Source organism: Anthonomus grandis, chromosome 3, assembly GCF_022605725.1.
Source record: "Anthonomus grandis grandis chromosome 3, icAntGran1.3, whole genome shotgun sequence".
Taxonomy (NCBI): domain Eukaryota; kingdom Metazoa; phylum Arthropoda; class Insecta; order Coleoptera; family Curculionidae; genus Anthonomus; species Anthonomus grandis.
The window spans coordinates 44810218-44836686 of NC_065548.1; the positions used below are offsets into that span (position 1 = coordinate 44810218).

The window sequence follows — 26469 nt, forward strand, 5'->3', positions numbered from 1 at the left end:
CTTTTGAGGATCAGCCGAAGAGCGATAGTTAGTATTAAAGTGACAGTGGTATAATCGTTTGAAAGTATGCTTTTTGGCTTTTTCATGTGGTGTTCTTATGGTTCTGGTTATTGACCATGTGACCTTGGATACCTCCATAAGGTCGGTAACCCATTTCTCAAATAAATTAAAACAAATTTTCTACAACCTAAGAATAATAAAATATACGATAATTTAAAACATTTACAACACCTAATGGAAGTAATTCAATTATTTAGTTTACAAAGTAAATTAAAATCTTTTTAAAGTATTTATTATGTTAAAAATGTATGCCATAAGATTGACGCATAAAAATTATGATGGGAAAAAATTACTATACTAACTTCGAATAGGTTGAACGCTACGCGCCACACACGTTCAAGTAAATTTGCACAAACGTAAATTTGAAGTCTTGGAATCGAAAATTGAAAGTTTCTGGAGTCTTGTACAAGTCTAGACACTTGCGCAAAAATCTTCCAACACACGTAAGTATATCCTTACGTGTATGGCTGGCAACGAAAGCGTAAAACTTAAAAAAGGAGTCACTCTTAGATATATGTAAGTAGGTATAAAATATACAGGTTGTCCTGTAAATAGTGGTCCAAGCGAAAACTGCAGATAGATTAGACAATACCCCAAGGGAATAACCCCATATAGGGTTAACAAAAGTGCAACGGTTTCCAAGATATTCGCATTTTTGGTAATTTTTGAAAGGTAAAAAAAAACAGAAAATATTAAATTATTTGGTTGATGTTATTTTTAGTTGGATTTTTCATGAGATGTATACCAGAATTTCTTCGTAAACCATTTATCCAAGAAAAAAATTCGCAAAATCTGACAGAATATTGTTTCTTGTAGAAGTGTGAAATCACTGTATAAAAAAACAAGAATACCGACCTTGTCGTACTTAAGCTTATAAACTTTTGCATTTAATGTAGACTTGGAAACATGATAAACCTATAAAAAAATGTATCTATCAAAAAATTAGGTTATGATAATTTTTGTTTGTCAGTAATTTACAAAAAACGTTAATATTTCGAGAACCGATTCACTTTCGTTAGGCCTATGTTGGGTTATTCTGATAGGATATAGTCTAATCTATCTACAGTTTTCGTTTGGACTACTATTTACTGGACACCCTGTATAGCGGTCGTAGGCTTATTTTGTAATATCATTGGTATTATAATACGTCTAGGCATATGTATTGTAATTTCAGGCATATTAAAAAAATTGTTTTATTTTGCTTTGGATTGGGTTGTCAAGGGCACGTAAGGGTGAATTAAGGCTACAGATCAATCCAAACCACTCCAACCCCCCTCTTACAAGGTACTATAAACTATAAGGCTTATACTAGGTTTGATTAGAATTGGCTTTATTACAGTAAGTGTTCAGATTACGCCACGTATTATGATATAATACGACTGATATTACAATGAGCCAATGACATAGTCATGAAATTACCTACATAACCTTGTTTAAGGTTATTTAGGTAAATATCCATGTTTTATGCAAACTTTGAGAAAGAACTCGCACAAACTTACCTCAACTTCACTTTCTGTCCTAAATTTCAGTCTTAGTTGCTTATCATTGATTTTTAAATATTCAGCACCAATTTTTTCCACAAAATCCATTTTTGTAAACAAATACTGAATGAACGTACTGAAACGATTCTTTTACTAGAAATTCTTAAATCACGTTTGATATTGCAGTACCAGTGGCGAAGCGTGAACTTTTTTTTCGGGTAGACAAACAATAAAAATCGTTAATTAGAAAAAAATATGTCTTCAATATTATTCACTTTAATGAAATACAGAATGAAAGCGCATGAAATATTAACTCAAAGAGAAAAATTATGTAGTGATATGAAAAAGAAATAAATAATTACTACTAGCATAAAAAGATAAATAGATAAAAATAAATACTACTTACAAAAAAACACAACTAAAATACAATTGCCAATATCGAACAGTCGTTCATAAATAACCACTAAAAAACCGTTTCTATACACCCAAAAATAAAAATACTAATTATTAAATTACTATAGCACGCGCCCCCACCAAATGCAGACAAAACTGAAGATGTATTGCGGCTGACCAGATCAAGCGTGTCCATAAATAATAACCCTCAACAGCATAATAAAATAGCTGGTCGACTTCGATAGACAAAAGCTCGAATGTCTTCCCCGCGAATAATTTTTGCATACGTAATAGGCTGAATGCGGCCGGACCTCTGTAGCCTGCTTGATGTGTATTTGGTTCGATATGCTCCAAATTTCGGAAGACAAATATCAATGTGTCTTTCTGGGGCTCGTATACATTAATTGGGTATCAGCACTGTATTTTTATCTTAATCGGTGCGGCAGGCGGGGTGCGCCTTCGGATTAATCATGTTTAGATACTATATAATAATAGTAAGGATAGCAACTACGTTCTGTGTTATTTTTTTTTAATTTTAATTCAACAATTACATGAAATAATTACGTGATAAATTAATGACAAATAACTGGATAATTTTGGGTAGACAGTGTCTACCTTGTCTACTCGTACGCTTCGCCACTGTGCAGTACGCGATGCGATTTCGCGCGTGATTTATTAGGCCGCGTCGTGCAAGTTCGGATTGCAATACGCGACGTTATATATGAAAATACCCCCCGGACTTGGCGGAATTAGAATATCAATGATCAAAAACTTACCTACAGCAGGATTAAAAACTATCCTACAACTATTTAATGAAATATGGATCTCAGGCCAACTACCAAAAAACTGGAAATACTCTATTTTAATTCCAGTCCATAAACAATCCAAATCAAGCTGCAAAAAAGAAAACTATAGGCCCATAGCTTTAACCAGCCATCTATGTAAAGTCCTACAAAAAATAGTTAACAATAGACTAACCTGGTATCTTGAAAGACAGAAACTAATAATTTTAGAGCAAGCGGGTTTTAGAAAAAATCGATCAACTCTAGATCACATCGCAGGACTAGAAATAGACATTCAAGACTCCATTAGACTAGGAAAACACATCAGCAGTCTTCCTAGACCTAAATAAAGCCTTCGACTCAATAAACAGGCATAGCATAATAAATTCCCTAGAAGAATATAAAATAAATGGACACATGATGTCATTTTTGTCGACTAAAACGGAAACTAATTACAATTATTATAAGACTTTAAGAAATCATACATAATCTTGTATTAGAAAAGAAAAAAGAAATCACATATCAAATATTTCTAAACTTAATAATCCTTCTAAGCTTTGGAAAACCCTACAAGACTTAAATATTACTTCACAAAATAACTCTTCCGCTAAATCTATCAAACGCTGAAAATATAAATAAATACTTTACTTCTTTTTTACAAACAGCAACTGAACAATGTAGGGATAAGATAGAATACTACAACAATAATGTTTATAATTTTAAGTCCAGATTTAACTTTTCACTAACAACTTCTCAGGAAATACATTCAATTTTGCTAACCCTTAAATCAAATGCTGTAGGTGTAGATTCAATCAATTTAAAAATGTGTAGCCTTTTTATAGAAGATATTATTATGCATATAACTCTATAATTAAAAGGAGCGATATACCGACTCTGGAGAACTGCAATTGGCATCCCTTTACCTAAAATAAATGATCCTCAAACCTTCTCCGACTTAAGAATTATAAGTATATTACCCACATTGTCTAAAATACCAAATAACCAATTTTTTTTTCATTTTAACAATAATAAAACTATTCCTGATTTTCAGTGCGGATTTAGAAAGGGGTTTAGTGCGGCTTCCGCTTTAGCATCGGTACTTGATCATGTCATTAAGAGTTTCGCTGAAGGTCTCGTTAGTGTTTTGGTTTTATTGGACTTCTCCTAATAAGGCCTTTGATACTTTAGACCATAGGCTTCTATTAGCTAGACTTAAATACTATGGCTTTGAGTCCGATGCACTTAATCTGGTTGGATAATTTCTTCGGGACAGATCGCAAAAAATCAGTTTAGGTGACTCGGTATCAAATAATATTTCGATTAAATCTGGTGTACCTCAGGGTACTATTTTATCCCCGCTCTTATTTATTATTTACACAATAGACGTTATCGCTGCTCCTTTGTTTTGTAGTACACATGCCTATGCTGATGATACTCAGATCTACTTTTCGTTCAAACCTCAAGATACTCAGGAAGCTGCCGGAAAAATAAACTCAGATCTTAATATAGTAAATCAATTAGCTTATGAACATAATCTTAATTTAAACCCCAACAAGACAAAGTTATTGTGTTTTGGTAGTAAAACCAAAAAAGACATGGTAAAAAAGTCGTTAAATCTACACATTGGCGCCACAAGTTTATCCTTTGTATCTTGTGCAAAAAATTTGGGCTTAATAGTGGATGAGGATCTAAGATTTCATGAACATGTACGGAAAATTATTAAAAAAGGATTTTATGCTCTTAAATTAATTTATAACAACCGACAACTGTTAAACTTTCCATTAAAAAAGATGTTGTGTGATAGCCTTGTTTTATCGCATTTTAAATTTTGTTCATAAAATTGCTTACTGAGGCGGAAGCATCTCAATTACTTAAATCCAAATTTTTACCATGCACAGCAATTCACAATGTTAACGTTAGATCACGCCATGCTTTTACTGTACCACAACATAAAACAGCCATGTTTCGGAGATCTTTTACTTTCAACGGCATCTGCATATACAATCTCATACCAGACAATTTTAAAATTCTTAATATAAATAAATTTAAATATCGACAGTTTCTAATGGACAGACAAGTGTGAACATGCAAGGAAGTGCTGGATTAAACCTGCGGTGGGCGCGGGGTGCCTTCGATGCTTTTGCTGTGACTGAGGGACGTCGATTGTCTGTTGCCAACATGGGTCAGTCATGAACCGACAGGGTATTATTTTTGTTTTGTTGAAAAATAGTTTTATAACACATGTCAAGAATACTCTTAAGTATCTTATTTTTTTGTAACTTATAAAGGTTAATAAAAGTCGTTTTTATTTATTTATTTATTTAATTATAAGTATTTTCCTTACTGACAGAACATTCCAAAAAAAAGTTAGATTGGAAAACACATTCTCGGACTACTATACACAAGACACAGGAGTCCCCCAAGGTGCGGTCCTTAGCCCAATTTTGTTTTTACTAGGCATTAATGGTATTACAAACCACCTTAGGATATCTGTTAAAGTCAGAATATCTGCAGATGACATAGTAATGCATCACTCTTCTATCAACCCGAATATAAGCAGTACTATTTTGCAAAACAACTTAAATAGATTAGTAGAGTGGGCCTCAAACAACAACCTGGATTTCTCACCGAATAAATCAATAGGAATACATTTTTGTAGAAAAAGGAATGCAGCAAACTGATTGATCTTCATATAAATAATCAACCAATCACCACTCAATCTCACCGTAAATTTCTGAGGGTTTACTTTGATTCACTACTAAATTTTAAATATCATATCACATACACAAAACAAAAATGCAAAAAAGAATTGCAAGTGTTGAATTTTATCGAAACAGTGGGCTGCCAAGGCAGTTGTGCTTAGAACATTGAAAGGCTAGAATTAGTAAACAACAACTTTGTTTGAGTCCAACATGTGCACAGGGGCAAGAGGGGTGTGTTGTTTACAAACATATTTGCCGATTCTCTGTTGTCCAGTCGACGCGAATTTCCAACGGAGGAAATTTTTTGCTATATTTTAACAACCATTATAACGTTAATTTAACTTACTTGTGTTGTATTTTATAGGAAAATTTAAATTAAAAAATATAAATATACAATTAACCTATTTTAAGAATAAATATAATATCCTTAAGCAAAAAAAAACAAAATTATTAACATTCTTATCCCTAAAACCGTTTCTAAAAAATTTGAAGCGACAACACCGGAACTTAAGCGCCTGAGCCATACGCATAGTGTCATCTGTCAAACGGCTTTTTGTTTATGTTCGGGATTCGTGTATTTTCTTTAATTTTTTGGTTTCAAAAGGAAAAAGGCCACATTTTAGTGTTTTTTTAAATTGCTAGGATGGCAAAAACTTGTGTCGTTTGTGCCGCATCATGATAAAAAGGTGATTCAAGCCGATCTTTTCACAAGTAAGTACCGATACTTTCATAACATCACATCATGGGGTAACCATCATCATAAACGTAGAATATGGGATCTTATAGATATAAACCTAATAAAAACTGGAATGTAAAAGTGTGGTTAAAATACCAAAATATTTACATTTTTAAATCTAAATATATTTTTGAACATATTCATCTATCAATAGGCTATAAAAAATATAAAACTAGAATTTTGTCCCTGGTTTTATTGCAGGATTTTATGTTTTTTTTGTTGTTTTGGTAGAAAGATGGCATAATACCCATATACCTATCTATATATAGTTATGTTTTTTAATATAGACATTAGGTAGATAGATGAAATTACTAATTTTTTATTGCCTTTAAAGAATTTTGAAATTTATTTAGATATTGATATCTATGTATAGTTAATTTTGTCTTTCCCTAAAATTTGGTCGATAATTTTTTTTTGTTTTACCATATTGCAACTTAATTTAGTAAATTATAATAATATATATATAGTAATTGGCACCACATATTAATTTATTACTGTAATTTTTTTTTCTTTTTGATTAAATATCAAATACTTATTATAAATTGCCTAATATATGCCCAAAGGGAACAATGGATTTCATTAATCGAAATCAACACAATTAAAAAGAATATATTTGTTCAGATCACATCCTTAGAAGTGATTTATTATATAAGGAAGATAATATTATCAGTAGCCAGACTTTAGAATTGGATTATCATAATACATTTTTTTAATTTTTTCTTTTTAATATTGGTATTACTATATTTTTATGTATATTACTACTATCAAACTATCTAATCTAATCTATTGTACATAGTCTTTATTCTTAGGTAAGCTTTGTTTTTTAGTATAAATTAATCTGATATAATAATTGGTATTAGGTATTATATAGGTCACTGTTAAATGTCTCAAAACCATTGTACAGGCCAAATACTCATAATAAAAATCTTATAACCTAAAAAAAACCTGCAACTCCTTCACAATTTGAACATCCTTGTAGTTTTAACTCTTTCCTCTGAAGCAAAAGCCCTTTGAAAAAGTCAGCACCATAGAAGTATATATTATGTGATTTAAAGTAAGTGATGTAAAACTGAGTTTTGTCCAATATAACAATAATAAAATTTTGCAAAATGTTAAAAATTTGTGTCTTAAAACATGATCTATTAAGAAATCTATAATATTATATTAATAAAATTATGACAAAAATGCTGCCTTTTATTAGGACCTTCCTCTAACGAAGTCCGTTAAAAAAACACATAAATAGCTCATAAATGGTAATATTACTTATACTTAAACTCTATAATAATTAATAAAAAATTATCAGGTAAATATTTGTTGACGACGTCCCTGGTAGAGAGTGCTTGTATCGGTGGCGTCAACAATGCGTTCGAGCGGCGTTGCGATGCCATTACCGTTTTCTCGTTTCTTCGTACTTTATTTTCATATTTCACGTATATTGGCTTCTATATAGAGTATCTTATCAAATTTATTTTTAAAAAATGCTTGATATTTTATTAAAGGGGAGCAGTAGTATTGTTTTAAGTTTTCGGAAAAAACTGAAAACTTTTATGATATTATAAAGTGATTTTTGCCATTTCTCTATAAGCATTTGGCATCATTGTATCAGAGATGTTGCAAGCAAACAAACCTGCCCATAGTTCCACGGCATGCTACTTCTAGCCTTTCAATGTTCTAAGCAGTTGTGCATAAAGGTCCCCTGATGGACCCGTCATGCCCCATCGGGGGTTACCAGAGCCCAACGGCCTTAGAGAAACCGATAAGGCTCTCTGGTCTGAAGGACTTAAAGTCACTCGGTACACTGAAAGTGCTACCCAAGTATTTGAACCTGGCGCGCGTGAGTGCTGGGCACCCCCAACTACATGGTCAACGGTTTCATCCTCCTCACAGCACCATCGGCATTCCGGGTTGTCCGCAATACCGATAGTATGGAGATGGCTTCTTAAGTGCCAGTGACCGGTTAAAAGACCTGTCACTAGACGAATTTCGCTATCCAGACGAGCTGGACCCTGCAACCAACCTGCACCAGTTTTTTCAGGACATTTATGCACTCTAGTACAAGCTTGGAGCTTACCTTTGCGGCCGTGATAGCCTTAATGGCAGCTCTGCTGTCCGAGAATATTGATAGAGTAAAGTCGGCATATATGGAATAGTCGGGTAATATAGAACTTTTCATAATTTTGTAGGTTTTGTAGTCACCAGACGAGAGATCCTATACTCTTAAACACCAAAATAATACACTCGTTAACGGGTAACAATACTTTATTGTACCAATCGTACAAGAAAACAGCTACATAGCTTAGACACGTGGAAGTCAACGACTTTTACAACCAGTCTCTGTCACGACTCAGGTGCAACCTAATCCGCCATAATGGATCGAATCCATCCTGACAATTGACAGCCTCCACTTCACTCTCGGAGTGAGTGAGAGGGCGATACAAGTCCCCACACACTCCCCTCCTAGTGTGAACGTTACAATTCAACAAAGTCACAAACATTATATAATATGCAAAGATTAATAAAATTATGCCTTAGCAACATTAGAATAACACAAAGTTACAAACACTATAATATGCAAAGATTAATAAAATTATATACTTGAAAATCTCACTTGCTTTTTACGAGCGTAAGTTTTTAAAACCTTTTCAACCATTGGTACTGGCAAATCGCCAGGACCGTCCAAGTCGTGGGTTCCAGCCAAACTGGATGAGGTGACTGGCGAATTGCCAGCATCATTCGAGTCCTGGGTTCCAGCTAGACTCGAAGGGGTGGTTAAAGGAGGGTCGCTATCAAGTGTATCAGCTAACAAGTCTTCAGACATGAGATATGCCGGCTTAAGTAGCTCAACCGAGACGCTTTTCGTTTTCCCGTTGATATCGATTTCAAACACCCTATCGGACAGTCTTTTAACAACCTTGTAAGGTCCGGAATAAGTTCGTTCGAGTGCCTTCGCAACAACATTGCGTAAGAAAATATGGGAGCATTCGTATAAATTTTTAAAAACAAACGCGCGCCTCTTGATGTGATGTGTGACTGGAACAGGCCTGACGAGTCGCATAAACTCACGAAACTCCTCAATGAATGTGCGAGGATCAGGAGTAAAATCCCCTTCAAGAAAGAATTCGCCAGGCATGCGAAGTGTCGTGCCAAACAAGAATTCGGCAGGCGATGCCTCAGTGTCAGCACGAACATGAGAGCGCAACCCTAAAAGAACCGTGGATAAGGTCCGCGTCCAATTCTTGTCATTGTGACACTTCAAAGCGGCTTTAAGGCAACGATGCCAACGCTCGATCATTCCGTTTGCCGCAGGGTGGTAAGCAGTTGTATGGATGTGTTGAGTGCCAATAAGGCTAAGTAAGGCTTTAAATAAGGTGGCTTCAAACTCAAGACCCTGGTCAGAGGTAATAACTTTGGGAGACCCATAACGAGAGACCCATGTATCATAAAAGGCCCGCGAAACAGTTTGGGCAGATTTATCCGGGATTGGAATGGCCTCTACCCAACGGGAGAACCGATCAATCATTGTCAAAATATAATGGAAGCCGTTGCTTGGAGGCAGAGGGCCCACCAGATCGATATGTACGTGGTCGAAACGACCATCAGGGGTTACAAAATGTTCAGGAATAAATTTGACATGCCTAGAAACCTTGGCATGCTGGCAATCTAAGCAGGTTTTGCACCATAGTGCAACATCACGGTGCAGACCGGGCCAAATGTACTTCATGCGAATTTGCCTGTCAGTTGATTTGGTTCCACAATGGGCAGCGTTATGTATACGATCAAAGATCACGCGCCGTAATGGTAAAGGGATAAAGGGGCGAATGGAGTCGCCAGAGATATCACAATATAAAGATGTCTTGTCAGGACCAAAGTCGAAGATTTTAAAACAGAAGTCTTTATGGGGGGTCTTAATAAGCTCTGCCAGTTCTTCATCTTTGCTCTGCAAATCAGAAATTTGTTTTAGAGAGATGTCTATGGGTAGAGAGAGAGACTCAATACGTGACAAACAGTCAGCCACCACATTATCTGAACCTTTAATGTATTCAATGCACGTAGTAAATTGGGAAATGTATGAAAGTTGGCGAGATTGCCGGGGAGAAGCTTTGTCTGGACGCTGAAGAAAAGCGTAGATCAAGGGCTTATGGTCGGTCACAACCTTGAACTCCTGACCTTCAAGATAATGCTCAAAGTATTTAATTGCCTCGTAAATGGCTAGCAATTCCCTATCGTAAGGACTGTATCGAGTCTGCCGAGGGGACAATTTCTGAGAAAAGAATGCTAAAGGCTCCCAAGACTGCTTCGTTCCATCAATCGGTTCAGACAGTTGTTCGAGGGAAGCACCAATCGCAATGTCAGAGGCGTCGGATACCACACGGAGTTCCGCACCAGCGCGGGGATGGACTAGTAAGACTGCACCAGCTCGCTCCTGTTTAACTTTTTCAAAAGCTCGTTCAGACTAATCCGTCCAGATGATAGGACTTTGATCATTTTTACGCCAGTCCTTGAAATATGCATTTAAAGGAGCTTGAGAGGAGGCCGCGGTAGGAATATTGCGATGGTAAAAATTTACCATGCCTAAGAAGCGGCGAAGCTGAGAGACCGTAGAAGGCTTGGGGAAACTTAAAATGGCTTCAACCTTAGTAGGAATAGGAGATATACCACGATGGTTAATGCGATAACCCAGAAAATCAATTTCATTAACGGCAAGAACACATTTGGCGGGATTTAAGCGAAGACCAAATTCGATGGGAAGTCTTTCGAAGACTACTCGTAAATGAGTGTGATGGTCTTCAATGGTTTTGGAGAATACCAAAATATCGTCCTGATAAGCAAAGGTAAAATCAAGATTGCTCAAGGCTTGGTTGAGATATCTCTGAAAGGTCTGGCTAGCATTACGCAAGCCGAAAGTCATGAACATGAATTCGAACAAACCGAAGGGAGTTATTACAGCAGTCTTTTCGATGTCCTCAGGATGAACTGGAATCTGCTGATAAGCACGAATAAGATCAAGCTTGCTGAAGATTTTTTTACCATGTAATTCACTGGAGCAGTCATATAAATGGGGAATGGGATATTTATCCGGTTTGGTAACAGCATTCAACGGTCTATAGTCACCACACACCCGCCACTCGGTGTCACCCTTTTTGACCATATGAATGGGACTTGCCCAAGAGCTAGAAGAGGGTCTACACCTACCAGTGTTTATCCAATGCTGGAACTCCATTTTTGCATACTTAAGCTTATCAGGCGGTAGCCGACGAGCCCGAGCTGACAAGGGAGGTCCTGAGGTAACTATATGATGGAAAACTCTAGGAATTTTTGGAGGAATATTGCAGGAGCTGCCTGTAATTTCTGGGAATTCTGAAAGAATTTTTTTGCACTCACTATCTATCAGCACACAATGTATGGAGTGTACAGGAGCCTCTTTGACAATTCCTTTAGAGCATAGCTCAGTTGAAGTGTCCAGTAAACATTTCCTGCGTAGATCAACCGCCAAATTATACTGAAAAAGTAAATCGGCGCCAATAATGGCATATGGAACCTCCGCGATACAAAAGTTCCAGGATATGTCGCGCCGCAGCCCCAAATTCAGAGTACCTGGTGACCAGGTGCAACCTAATCCGCCATAATGGATCGAATCCATCCTGACAATTGACAGCCTCCACTTCACTCTCGGAGTGAGTGAGAGGGCGATACAAGTCCCCACAATTTTTAAACTGGTGGCTCCATCTCTAGAGTGATGGCGACATTAGAATTCTTGTTGAAATTCTAGACTGTTGGCATGAAGTAAAATTTCCGCATACGCCATCAACGCCGAAAAAGTTGAGGTTATGATTTTTCACATGTTCAGAGTTTGTACACGGGGTCAGTTAAAATCGTTTTGCGACTACATTTTGTTGAAACAAAAGTGTTTAAGCGCATGGTAAGTTTGTTTAGGCATAATATGGTAGAAATCTTAAAGATTTGCTTTGATATTTTTCATGATACTATATAGAGTACTTGTTTTGTTTACATATTGTGTAGCGTGTAATATGGGATATTCCATATTACCCGCCCTATCCCATATTACCCGCTCAGTATAAAATAGAGTTTTTTTTTTAATTTTCAGACATAATGGCTGCTCCCTTCAAGCAAAAGCGAAAACAATGGAGTGAGGAAGATATGGAAAACGCCATTGAATCAGTAAGAAACAGAAATATGGGTTATTTGGCGGCAGCAAAAAGATTTAAAGTTCCACGCTCAACACTTTTTCGCCTCTGTCATACTGAAGGGCCTCCAGCAATTGTGAGTAAAACGAAGTTGGGTAAACGACCAGTTTTGTCAGAGGAGTTGGAAAAGGAACTAGTTCAATATTTACTTATAATGGATCAGAAGTTTTTTAGTCTGACAAGAAGGGATGTCCGATCTCTAGCATTCCAACTTGCTACACGTAACAATATACCAAATCCATTCTCTCTTTTACGTGAATCTGCGGGAAAAGATTGGTTTTCATCATTCATGCACAGGCATAAGGCTACACTAAGTTTACAAAAGCCCACTGGAACTTCCCTAGCAAGAGCCGTTGGTTTTAATAGGGAAAATGTCAATGAGTTTTTCGACTTATTAGAGAGGACTATGGCGGAGCGAAATTATGGACCTCATCAAATATATAATGTAGATGAGTCGGGGTTGTCCATTGTGCAATCAAGATGTCCAGAAGTGGTATCGCTTAGAGGCAAACGACATGTTGGTACTCTCACATCAGCCGAAAGAGGTTCACTTATAACCATCGTAATGTGTATGAGTGCGGCAGGTAATTTTGTGCCACCGATGATCATCTTTCCACGCAAAAAAGCCAGTGAGCAGTTGAAAAAGGGGGCACCTCCAGAATCGCTGTTTGCTTTTCACCCATCCGGGTGGATTCAAACAGATTTATTTACAATATGGTTTGACCACTTCCTAGAGCTAGCCAAACCTTCAGCAACAAAACCAATACTGTTGATATTAGACGGCCATCACACTCACACTAGAAATCTAGATGTACTTATCAAAGCTAAAGAAAATAATGTTACTATTTTATGCCTACCACCACATACAACGCACAAACTTCAGCCCCTTGATAAGACCGTCATGGGTGCATTAAAGACCTTCTATAACGAAGAAGTGAGAATCTTCATGAGAATGGAAAAACGTGCAGTAACACATTTTGATATTTGCCAGTTATTTGGTAGCGCCTATCTTAAAGTGCAATCTGGGGAAAGAGCTGTTAAAGGATTTAGTGCCACTGGGATCTACCCTTTAAGAAGAAATATTTTCACAGACGAAGAATTTGCGGCCGAAATGCAAAACGAAAATCAAAATTTGCCGAACGATAATACACGTCCTCATAATGAGCAAAATAACTTGCCTTATGTTTCTCCTAGTGACATAATTCCAGTTCCAGAACTAACAAAGAAGCCGGCAACTCGGGGAAGAAAATGTGGGCGTTCCAAAATAATCACGTCGACGCCGAATAAGGAGGAAGAATCAATTAATCTCTCAAAACAAAAAGTTACACGAAACGTTTTCGATGAACCTGGATCTAGTGGATTACAAACCAAGAAGCGTAAAGTCACGAAAAAATATGTACCATCTAGTTCCTCTGATTCAGAATCTGAAGCAGTAATTGATGATTCATCTGATGATGATCTGCCATTAAGCTGCTACAATAAAAAACCAACCGGTGAAGATGTCCCATGTATTTTTTGCCTAGAAACATTTTCCTCAAGCCGAAGTAGAGAAATATGGGTGCAATGCGCAATCTGCCATGAATGGGCTCACGAAGCTTGTACCAGTGCAGAAAAAGATGTATTTGTTTGCGATTTTTGCAATTCCTAGATATACTTTTATATTCATATTGATGTTCTGAAGTTAAATAATTTTAGTAAAGTTTTTTAGTTTTTTGCGTATAATAAGTCTATTCCATATTACCCTCCTTTTTTTTTGTCGGCCAAAAATGCATTTTTTTAAAATGTTTTTGTAAAATTACCGAATATGATTTAATTTTTAATTTAGCACCTGACACTCTTTGGAGATACTTAGAAGTATATATTAATGAAATCATGCAGCTCTAAACACTTATGTTTTGATGTTATCGCTATAAAAATGATTGGTATTCCATATATGCCGACTTTACTCTACGACTGTATTGCGGTGTCCGCAGCTTAGGATTTTCTGTCCGCATACAGCGAACCTACTTCGGCCTGGAAGACAGTGGCGTGCTCCCCCAGCGAGTATGCCCTACTGGTATGTGGGATCACACCACAAAGCCCTGATCCAGCTCTGTTATTCATTCTGGAGCCATCTGTGTACCAGACGGTCCCCCTATTTAGCAATGCAGGTCTGTTGGAATGCTGCCACTCCTCTCTACCTGTAATGTGCGTCACGAATCCCTCGCAGTCCACAGTCACTGGAGCCATGCAGTCACTGCCCATCAGAAGGAGAGGACATTCCTGTATGGCCCGTGACCAAATTTTTGCGTGACCGGTCTCGCCGTGTACGTAGTTCGCCGAGGACGTATAGCCTGTACGCAGTCCTCATTGCCTCGAATTGCACAACGAGGTCCAAAGGCGGAAGGCTCAGCGCAGAGTCTCAACCGCTCTAGAACCCGTTATGCTGAGAAATGCAAGACGTTGGACTCTGTCCAGTTGAGCACGAATTTTCGCTTTCACCGTACATGGCCACCAAACGATAGCCCCGTATGTGAGAAGAGGTCTCACAATGCGCAAGTAGATCCAGTGGAGGATCTTAGGAGACAGACCCCAAGTATTGCCGAAAGCCCGCCTGCAGGCCGATAGCGCGCAGGTGGCCTTCTTCTGGTGTCTGCATGATCGTACCAGGAGAGTCTGGGATCTAACTTGATCTAACTGAGAAATCGAACTGTCCTGGAGTAATGCAGCTGTACGCCACCTAGAGATATAACAGGGGGCATGCCCAAGTTACGTCTCCTCGTGAATAGTAGGAGCTCTGCTTTTTTGGGGTTAATCCTGAGACCCCCCGAGAGGCATCATATGTCCACCATATGCAGGGCTCGCATCATATGGCCCCGCATTGAGACGGCGTCCCCGGGCAAAGGATTACCAGATCATCATCGTAGGCCTGTGTGTATAGCCCAGCATTGTTTAAAAGATTTATCAGGCTGTCGACCACAAGGCACCACAAGGTAGGGGACAATACTCCTCTCTGCGAGCAGCGCCTAGCCGTTAACGTTTCGACAATCTCGTTGTTGAGCTGGGCAGATACATGACGTTTCGAGAGCATGGCCTCTATCCAGCTAACCAAACAGGGTTCTGAGCCGCGGCTCTCGAGTGCTTGACAGATTAATGTAAAAGGGGTGTTGTCGAACGCCCCTTCAATGTCTAGAAACGGACCCAGACAGGCCTTGCCACTACCCAGAGCACCCTCCACCTTCCTCATGAGGTGGTGTATGGACCAGGTCCGTGAATTTGCCCGCCTGATAGGCGTATTGGTGCACATGCATTGGTTTTTTGATCAGGATGCTTTCCTTAAGATACCGATCAATCAGCCTGTGTATCGCCTTCAGCATAAAGCTGGTCGGTACGATTTGGGATCTGTAAAATCGCTTTTTCCGGGTTTCGGAATGAAGACGACTTTCACTTGACGCCATAACTTTGGGACGTAGCCCCGAGCAAGGGACGTCCTGAATAGTCTGGCTATGTGTGGGGTTAGTACTTCTAACCCGTTTTGAAAAAGGCATGGATATAATCCATCCATGCCCGGAGATTTTTAGCAGTCTCGAACTCTAAGCAAATCGGAGCCCGAGAACAGCTAGGAGGCGAGATGTGTCTGGGAAGTGAGTGCGCAGCATGACCTCCAGTGACTCCCGCTCATTGGTGGTAAAGCCGCCATCTGAAAGTGACAGCGACCCCACTTTAGTTCCAGGTTCCTTGGACAGTACTTTGCACAGTCGTGCAAAGTCATTGCAAGTGTTGTGGAAAATTCCACAACAAAGAATTTAATTTTTTATTTAAAAGATTATTGTTAAGCAGGCGGAACTCATCAAACACTGAGAATAGAAGTATTTTTCTTCAGTTCAGAGAATTTGGCCCCGGTACCAAATGTCCCGCTGCATTAAGTAAGTCAGTAAGCATTCGGACGTTGTGATTGGCTAGTTCGGTGACAAAGCGGGAGAAAATAACGCGATATTTAATTTGAGTAGATATTGATCGATGATGAGTCAGAGAGAGCACAGGGTTCGCATTCTCCACTATTTTTTGGCCCAACAGCGGCGTACTAGTAATTTTAAACGGTTCTGAATTTGTGTTTGTTGAAATATTAATTTACTAAAATAAATACAGTCTCATACTCATACAATAAATTGTGTGCTTAATTAAACAATTGGCATAGCAAGTTATGCGCATGCTATCACATACAAAGTGGGGAGCTGAACCATCTTCACTACTCATCATCTACAAAGCTTTAATGAAATCTAAACCAGACTATGGATCTATCGCCTATTCATCTGTTCTACAAAGTTATATTCAATCACTTAGACCTATAGAGAATGCTGCACTCAAAATAGCTCTTGGAGCTTTTAACAAGTCTAATAAATAGCTTGTATTGTGAAGCAGAATGTATCTCCAACCTATAGAACTACTTACCTTAAAATATATAAGTTCAACAAACACAAGCATACAGCTACAACACATACACACACCCACCATGGACACTAACACCAGTCAAAATAATAAAGGTCCTAGCAAAACATTCAAAGAAAGATACCTCAGCCTCTACATTTAAACGACTATTCCTAGACAATACAACTAAATTCAAACATAATCATATCATATACACAGATGGGTCTAAAACGGAAAACAGGGTAGGATCATCTTACATTACAGTACTTATTTTGAAAAAACTTTCTCACTGACTAAATCGACAGACATTCTTACAGTAGAACTATTCGCAATACATAAAGCAATTGAACATCTATTTACTTTAAAAAACCGAAATTGGTTAATAGCCACTGATTTCATGGGTGCATTACAATGTATTGAATCATATCTCCCAAAACACCCACTTGCTCTTGAAATTAAGCACCAATTAGAAAACGCATAAGTATAATATAATGTTCATTTGGGTTCCCAGTCACATTGGAATAAAAGGAAATGAAAAAGCCGACTTACTCGCTAAAGAACAACTTAATGCAATTCCTGTACATAAACATCTTTATGCAAAAGATATAAATAACTTCTCCCTTAATATTATTAAAAATCCAATACAACTCGATTGGGACCTTCAAGACGAGAACAATAAACTATATAGAATCAAAGACAAATTTTTCTTGGGAAATTAAATATCAAACCTCACAAGAAAAGACAGAGTAGTAATAACCAGACTTGGAATAGGCCACACAAAAATCACCCACGAATATCTAGTACAAAATGGTAACCAGCCAATGTGTGAAACATGCAATCTACCTCTGTCAGTCCAGGATACACTAATTGATTATATTAAAGACTCTAGGCTACAATATAACTTATCTAACAACATCAAAACCTCACTCAGCCCTAAATACAATAAATTAATTATCTCCTTTCTAAAAGAGACAAAAATATACTCAAAGATTTGAAAACAAATTAATGAAGACACATTTTTTATTATTCAGATCATTGATATATACAATCATTGTACATAGACATTTTATAAATGTATTCATTTGCTTATTTATATAACTATTAAAAATTCTGATAGACGCCAAAAGGTCTAAGTTACCGGTGCGTCTATAATATATATCTCTCTCTCTCTCTATATTAGAACATTAAACGCTAATGGTTATAAAGATCTTACTAATAATTTTACTAGAGTTAATGAAAAGTCTAAAACCGGTTTATTCATTTTGCTACTAAAGTAAATTAGTAGAATATATATCAAAATAGAAAAATATATAAAAATGTACAACGAAGAAAAAAATTAAGTCTAAAACAAAATGTTTAAAACCATGGATAACTACGGGTCTGGTAACTTCAATTAGAAAAAGAGATAAATTAAAAAAGGAACTTACCATTATATATACACTGAAGTTATATACAGTGAATCCACCCAGTAAGTCACTAGCAAATAAATATAAAGGATAAAAAATGTTTGTTAAGTTTAACTAACGTGCAAAAACTCTGGAAAAAAAAAATGGAAAAATAGTTTTTCTCAACACTATAAAAATCCTAAAAAACTGGCAAATTGTGAAAAAGATTACCAATCAACTCATACCTAAAAAAAAATAAATTAAATAAATAATAAATGAAACTGCTGAAGAAATGTTAGATCTTATTATAGCAGATGACTTAATAAATTCTTTAGCTTAATAGATAGCAAATTGGCAAGCCAAATGAAGGTTCCAGAAGTAAAGTTGAAGAATAAAATAATAAGAGAAAGTTCCATGTTTCTTTGCTTTATTACAGACAGTGACTTCATTAAAATATTACTCGCTGAGGATCCATTGCTGAACTAACTTATTTCATAACAGAAAGTTTTAAATAAGGGTGCAAACCATTGGCACTATTCCTGGACATGTCAAAGGCATTCGACACTGAAACATGGCACTCTTCTTGAAAAACTTAAGAATTTGAGGTACTTTATTAAAACTTTTTAAAACATACTTACGAATCGAGTGCAAATAGTAAAAATGAACAATACGTAGAGCCAGCAAAACAGAAATAACGCGTGGTGTTCTTCAGGGTACGATTTCTTTTTTAATATATGTTAACTCGAATACAAATTTAACAACAAACAGTGACTCAAAGATCATTTGCTTTGCTAATGATACTGCACTTTTAATCAGGAATCGAACCTGAACTGGGGCGTTTGACAGGTCTGAGGAGGCAATGGCAAAAATTAAACATCCAACTGACTCCAATCTTTTGACACTTAACACAAATAAGAATAACTTTCTTACTTTTGGTATGTCTTTTAGAGGCCATGTCAGGAAAGGCTTATTCTCTATACATATTACATATGATGCAAAAGAGATAAGTTAGTGTAAATAAAAGAGATAATATGTATTTAGGCATATTTGTTGAGGTTCATTGTTCAAGTATTATGACTTGAGAAACGTGTTTTCAAGTACTTTGTCAACAAAAATTTCATCAAGCTTTAATTGAATCAGTGCTAACATAGGGTATTACAGCATTCGCAGCTGAATGCAAAAGTGTGTAAGCAGTCTTATTTGTAACTCAAAAATATGTAATAAAAACCATAATGTTGAAAAATAAAATGCACCCAACATTAACCTTATTTATAGAAGCCAAATTGCTTAACTTAAGGCAATTTTATATAAAAAATGTTTCGAAAGCATCTTCATGGTATATTCTGTTTCAATAGTATTGTTACTATCAATAGTATCGATCCTTTTTAGTAGCTAACTTTAATAGATTTTCCATCGCTGACAACGGTAAATTTTATACCAAGTAGGTAAGTGCAAAAGTGTAACAAATTGGAGAAAAAACTGTTTAAAGTACCCTGCCAAACCCCCGAATTAGCAAACTTCTTTGACATTCTTTGGAATTGCTGACGTCACTAGTGCTTCAACTTTCATTTTTTTTTTGTCTATATTCCAGTCAAACAAACTACGTCAGGCCCTTGGACATACAAGTGACATGAAAATGTGATATAAACTAAATTGCAGGGACGTCCCATTATATCCCATGAAGTCTATTTAGGGATGTGCTTTTGGAATTGCAGTACGGGTTATAAATGGGATCATCCCAAGTTGATCACGTTTGCCTTGTACTATACACTTATATCCATCTAGTGGATATTTACTGATGTTACACGGATTTTTATAAGATATAAAAGGGATTATCCAAAAACTATACAAAGTCATATAAATGCCAAGCCTATCACAAGGCTCCTGTAGTGTACAATCGTACAACATGTATGGACCACACCATTACTCCTTTAAACTTTTAGAGAATTTCCACATTTTAAAATGTCCATTTACTGCCTCACTTTTAAGCTTGCAAAATGGAGTTGCAGTTTGTCCAGGATGTCCAAGAGATGTCCCACGGTATCTTTATTTGGACCATCACACGCAGGACATTTGCGACCAATAGTTAGTACGTTACCAGGACAATAAATGTTTATTAGGTAATGTCTTTCTCTTAACTTATAATCAGGCTTACATTATTGACAGCTCTTACTTTATTTCCAGTTGGATTCATAGGGAAAAAATCCCAAAGATTTACTTGTAGTTCGACATCGACTTCAGATATCTCCGAACTTTAGAAATATTATTGCCTGATAACTCGCGGAGTATGATACGGGATCCTGTATGATCTGTTATGGAATAAGACTTTGATCTTCAAATATATTGCGTTCAATTAGAATATCGTTATTAAAGCATAACTTACTGAAAAATCTCAAATCACAAATAGCACTTGATAGGCTCGTTAAGATTATGCTGCATGGAATAACTTTACTTTTGAAGAAATGTTAAAATTTATCAGTGATCAGCGATAAATCAGCTCCAGTATCAATTGAAGCACCATAAATAAAAAATTTCGTTGACCCCGTAGGTTTCTGGACAATTGTACAGAGATTAAAATATAGCGCAGTTTCTTAATTGCAGGTAAAATAATTTGACACATCGTGGCCCTTATCGTAAATTTTATGATATACTCCGCACTCTATGTTTATTGGTAGAAAAACTTTAGTTGTCAGATGATGGTTTTGGATTTTTGGCACGACAATTTGCCTTCACATGCCCCCATTTTGGCTGATAGGTAATATTTTTAAACCCTTTAGCAGGTCCACTTGTTTGTCTGCCAGGAGGACAATTTCTATAGAATATTCTTAAAAAAAAAGTGTCGCTTCTAGCAACTTTTACTTGTCCTTCATTCCTAGGAGGAAGTTTTCCAAAGGAAGGCAAATATACTAAAAAATTAGAAATAATACGGTAGTTAGAATTTATAGGAGCATTACGTATTTACGGTTCAGATATTCCAGAAACAAGTAATTCTGCCAAGTCAGTCCGACACCACTTTGCGCGTACACTGTTTAACATTGCTGACTTTTCATGCACATAATATTCATAGGGGTTTGTATTTTCTAACCTATGACCAAGATTTCTTTTTGGTGAAAAAGCTAAAGAAAATCGATACAAAAAGTTGCCCAATCTCTATTATCAGGGTTCCAACGGTCAAACCACATTTTTGCCTCGTTCAGTAAAAATCGACCAATTCTTAATAATATTTGATTATTCTTCCAGTATGTCTCAATTTTAACCCTTTGCGGACGGCAGTGCAACTTTCAGATAAGAGCACAGATCGTTGTCATCTATACCATGACAACCATCCCGCTCGTTCGGTAATTACCGCCGATTCTCCGTACAGCTCGGAGGATAATTTGCAACGAATATATTTTATGGGACTTGATAGGTTTATTTATTGTTATTTGTTATTCTAATTGCCTTACAAAATTAAAATTTAGGGAAAGTATAAAAGATATATTGAGTAAAATAAAAAAATAAAGTTTTAGTAAATATTTGTAATATATCATGTAATAAATGGCAGCAAATTTCTTTTTTTATCGGAGAGCTTTTTAATATACTTTTAGAACATTTTTTTTTATTAAGAAAGTTAAAAATAAAACGCATTTTATAGTTTATAGGAAAGCATGATATTTATTCTAAAAAAAAACAAAAAAGAACACGTATTTATCTGTAATTTTCCTCGGTGTGATATTTATCAAAGCACTCCCCGGGATGCAAAGCAGGGTGGTCTTGACATGTTTTGCAATAATAGGTAGTAGTTTTTCGGCCACCTTTTTTTGATTGATCACTGCAAACTTTGCAATCGGAATTATTTTTTCTTGCATAAATGGCATGGAACCTATTATTTAGACGAGAAATATCCTCGGCACCATAAGCTGATCGACGTCTGGATGTATTTCTGTAGTTTCCAACTAATTGAATAACTAATTTTTTCCTGAAATTCCTCGATCGAAGTTGCTGATTATTTGTTGCTATTTTTTGTAATATAAAGGCATTATTTATCGACACATCTAATAACCAGAAAAATACTTTTCGCCACCATTTACTTGTTTTTCGCAAAAATTGGTAGCTTGCTGCATAATGATCAGCAACGTCAACCTCTCCCATAAATTTGTTATACTCATATATAACTGTAGGTTTTTCTATGACTTCTTCAATCCAACGCCCTTCAGCGGTCTTCGTTCGCCTGGTTATATTTTGTACTGAGTTGTCATATACACTAGATAACATAAGAACAACTCTTTTATCTTTCCATGCCAGTACTGATATAGAATTGTCATGTCTGGAAGATATCTCGCCTTTTTTAAATTTTCTTGTATATGCGGTAGTTAATTCTGTCGGAATTCCTTGTCGATTAGCCATTACAGTACCCGCTACATGTATGTTTATTTTATGTAACTCGCGTGCTAACAAAGGGCTTGAATAATATCTATCTATAAATATATGGTAACCTCCCGAACCAGTTCCAGAATTAAGAAGTTTTTGCACCAAATGAACTACTATGCGGGCGGTTGCTGGTAAATCTGGGCGTATCAATCCCTGGGTTGTTTGAATTCCCAAATATGGCTCCATCGTAAATATGTAACCATTTTTTGAATCTGCAAGCACATATACTTTTATTCCCCATTTTGTAGGTTTGGCTTTATTATAAACTTTAAAGGATACTTTGCCTTTAAAACCAATAGTACTTTCGTCTACAGAAATATTCTTATCTGAAGTATAAAACTTCTTGAATTGTGTTTCCAGATACCATAACACATTTTTCACTTTGGCGCTACGACTCTTCACTCCCATCTGCTCTTCTTCGGGTGGAGAAACGTGAAGATTCCAAAAAATTTGCATGAATCTGTCCCTCGAAAAAATATCTTTGAAAAAGGGTTGATGGTCGATCCAGTTATTAGAAAAATAGTCAGATAGTTCGGTCTTTGGATTTAAGGCCATATTAAGTAAAACAACCAAAAATGCATAAATTCTTCTAATGTGACTGGTTTCCAAGACTTCCAAACTGACCTTTTTGTGAGCGGCGTGTTTATTAAAATTTTTTCTGCAGCATATCTAAAAATATATTTACACATTTTTCTTTTGCTTGAAATATAATACAATTAAATACATACCTATTTGTTTCATCCACAATTGCTTGTATAAGTTCGTCCGTAAAAAATAACTGAAAAAAATCTAGTTCGGACACTGGCTGGTTATTTCGTGGTGGATGGTATCCAACATCTTCTAAGAAAGGGAATATTTTAAATCTTGGTTCATTTGCTGTCCATGGCCTCCATAAATTTAAGTTATAAACACGTTCCTCAGACTCTTCGTCAGAATCATTTTCACTGAGATTTTGATCTATATCCTCCCATTCGTCACTCTCTGAACTAAACTGATCCAAGTCAAACTCCTCCTCGTCTACGTATAATAGTTCCTCTAACTCCGTGTCCGTTAATGCTCTTTTCGCCATAATTATAACTATAAACAAACATCCGAATCTTACAAAATATTAAAAAAACACAAACAAAATCTGCATACCTAACTCTCAAATACTCAAATAAGACTAAATAAGAATGCACCTGTATTTGTCGCGACCGGCACTCAACAAAAAAATCGCAAGGTTGCCAAATAAGTCACGACTTGCATAAAAAAGCATGTGTATTCCTAAATAAAATTTCCCGCGGAATTTAAATTTGTTATCGGTTTTGTCATGGTATAAATGAATAACGAGTAAATCGACTTTGAAAATGTGTCATGAGAGACATGACAACGAGTAGAATCGGCTTTTTGCCTTGTCATGTAGGGCATGACAAACGATCTCAAAGCAAAGTTTTGTGTAAACGTGAACGACTACGCCTGGTGTCATGTCAGACATGACAACGACCGCAAAGGGTTAATAGTTTCAACATGCCTTACTCATTTGCTGGATTCATAATTTTCAGGCCTAAAATAGCCCAAATATACCTGGTTTACCAGATTGCTGTAACGTTAAAGCTATAAGTAGTTCAGCCGAAAGTGTTTGTATGTGAGTGAGTCGAATCTCCTTTCTTAGAAGCCATTTCCACAATGATGTGCGAAAAAAACAATCCCCTTATTTTTCAATGTTTAACCATACAAATAATTTATCCGTACCGATGTATGGTATTGAAGCCTAGACATTAAAGGTTAGCAAGGCTGGAAGGATTAGGAATGTGGATCTATCGAAGTCCCATGAATAGCAAGAAAAACCAACTAGGAAATTTTAAGGGCGATAGGAAGAGAACGCGAATTTCTGGGCCCGATAAAACGCAGGAAAATAGCGTACCTGGGATATGCGTTACGCAATGAAAAGTACCATTTGCAATTATATAATATAAGGGGTTTAGGCAGAAAGAGAATGTCGTTGCTACGAAATAATAAAAATTGGTCAGAAATAGGAACCACAGAAAAATTAATTCACACCACCAGAGATAGGGAAAAATGGTCAAAAGTACCTACTTGCAAACATCCATTAATGGATAGCAGCGAAAGAAGAAGAAAAACCAGAGCAATATATTCACCAGTTCACTGTGAGTGCTAGGTAGTTAGGCACAATCCCATATCTGATGTTAGAATTAGACACTGATATCTTTTTTAAATAATACTATTTGTTCCTTTGTAAAATACGCTTTAAAATGTGGTTTATTACCTGTCTAGAGTTGTTCATAGCCAATGGGTCTCTACAATGCAAATTCACTCAACAGTCATCCTTCTTATATTGTTAGACATAAACTCGAACATCACATAAAAATAATAAAAAAAAAAACAATATTTACTGTTCTGTCAACTTTTGGCAATAATAAAATATACTCACCGGGGAACTTCCATTCCCTTGCATCATCTCAGTCAACATCAATTTACACAATGTCACATTTCAATATATACATATGTCAAACATGTTATCTTCCTTTATTTGACGACTAGCTAGTGTCACCTAGAATAGTAAGGGCTTCCCCAGACGCTCCACTGCCGCTAAACAGTAAGCATCTCAACGAATTAGACAATGGATATATTTCTACTATATCCTTCTGTTTATTCGTGTCAATCGAGCCCCAGGTAAGGCCCCCAGTCTTACCAGACAGCACTCGAGGAATTGCGCATTCGTTCCTAATTGAACAGAGGCTTTCACACCTACTTGTGCGGGCATCTTCAAGATGCGCAAACAGATCTGTACAAACTTCTCATAATAGCCACATATCTACTCAAGATCAACTATTTCTCCCATATTCACCACTATTAAATTTAGCAGCCTGGTTTAACCAGTAAACACAACTCTTTTTCCAACACACCACCTTACACACATTTCTCTCAAACGTTGCTTTCTGATTGACTGGCCAATTAATATTTTTGGGTGTCCCCTTAACTCAATGAATATTAGAGATCTTTAGCAATCTACGTTATTTTAAATATATCAAGTTATTAATTGATTATGGAATTAATTAAATTGATATAGAATTATTATAGATCATTAAAAGAGTTTTGTTTTAAATGAGAATACATATATTAAAATATAAAATAAAAAAATATATAATATAATAAAATGATACAAATAAAATATGTTTTACACCTTATCACATATACTAGATCAAGTACAATTAATAAACATAAGCGATAACAACCTTTCGATATTGCTTGTAATGATGATTCCGCGTTTTTTTGCCTCTCATGACCAGCGGTGACTTATATATTTCTTATCGAGTGCTTAAACAAAAAACAACTTTCAAGACAGGAGTTAAAAGACATCTGCTGACTAATATTATATCTATTTATTAACCTTGGAGCGCAAAAACAAAATGATTTCTCAAAAATCGCGTACGGGTGCATCGAACTTTAAATCCGTGCGTTGCTCGAATATGAAGGTGGATGCCGTTTAAAGCTTATTATACAATCTGTAAAGCAGCGGATAAATTCAAAAATAAATAAAAATCAAATGGACCGTTTCTGAAAAAATGCCCGAACCGGTCGATTTTAATATTGGGTTTAGGGTTTTTCTACGTGAAAATTAAATATACAGGGTGACTTAAAGAAATATATGACGTCATCAAGTTTTTAAGTCAAACACTTTTTAAGTATCCCCATAAAAATTATTCGAGGGGAGTTAAATCTGGTGATCTGGCTGGTCTAAGAACCCTCGTCCACGTATCCAACGATTTGGAAAAAGTTCATCTAGATATTTGCGAACGGGTAAAGCATAGTGTGGCGAGGCTCCATGTTGCTGAAAAAAAAAGATCACGTTGGTGCATGTCGGGTTCTTCCAAATCTGGATACAAAGTTATCAAAGCGGGGATAA

General features: G+C 36.3%; 1 protein-coding gene across 2 annotated transcripts; it reads right to left on the reverse strand.

Moving 5' to 3' along the window:
- Nucleotides 1-21762: 21762 nt before the first annotated feature.
- On the reverse strand, nucleotides 21763-25443 carry LOC126734504 (piggyBac transposable element-derived protein 4-like). Of its 2 annotated transcripts, XM_050438163.1 has the most exons (4): nucleotides 24829-25443; nucleotides 23291-23639; nucleotides 22847-23231; nucleotides 21763-22774 (listed from the first exon to the last, which is right to left on the reverse strand). In XM_050438163.1, the coding sequence occupies exons 3-4, from the start codon at nucleotides 23115-23117 to the stop codon at nucleotides 21840-21842; spliced, it is 1206 nt and encodes a 401-aa protein (XP_050294120.1). In that variant the 5' UTR covers nucleotides 23118-23231; nucleotides 23291-23639; nucleotides 24829-25443; the 3' UTR covers nucleotides 21763-21839. The 2 variants fall into 2 exon arrangements, with proteins under 2 accessions (XP_050294120.1, XP_050294119.1); XM_050438162.1 differs by having other exon boundaries at nucleotides 21763-23231.
- Nucleotides 25444-26469: the final 1026 nt, after the last annotated feature.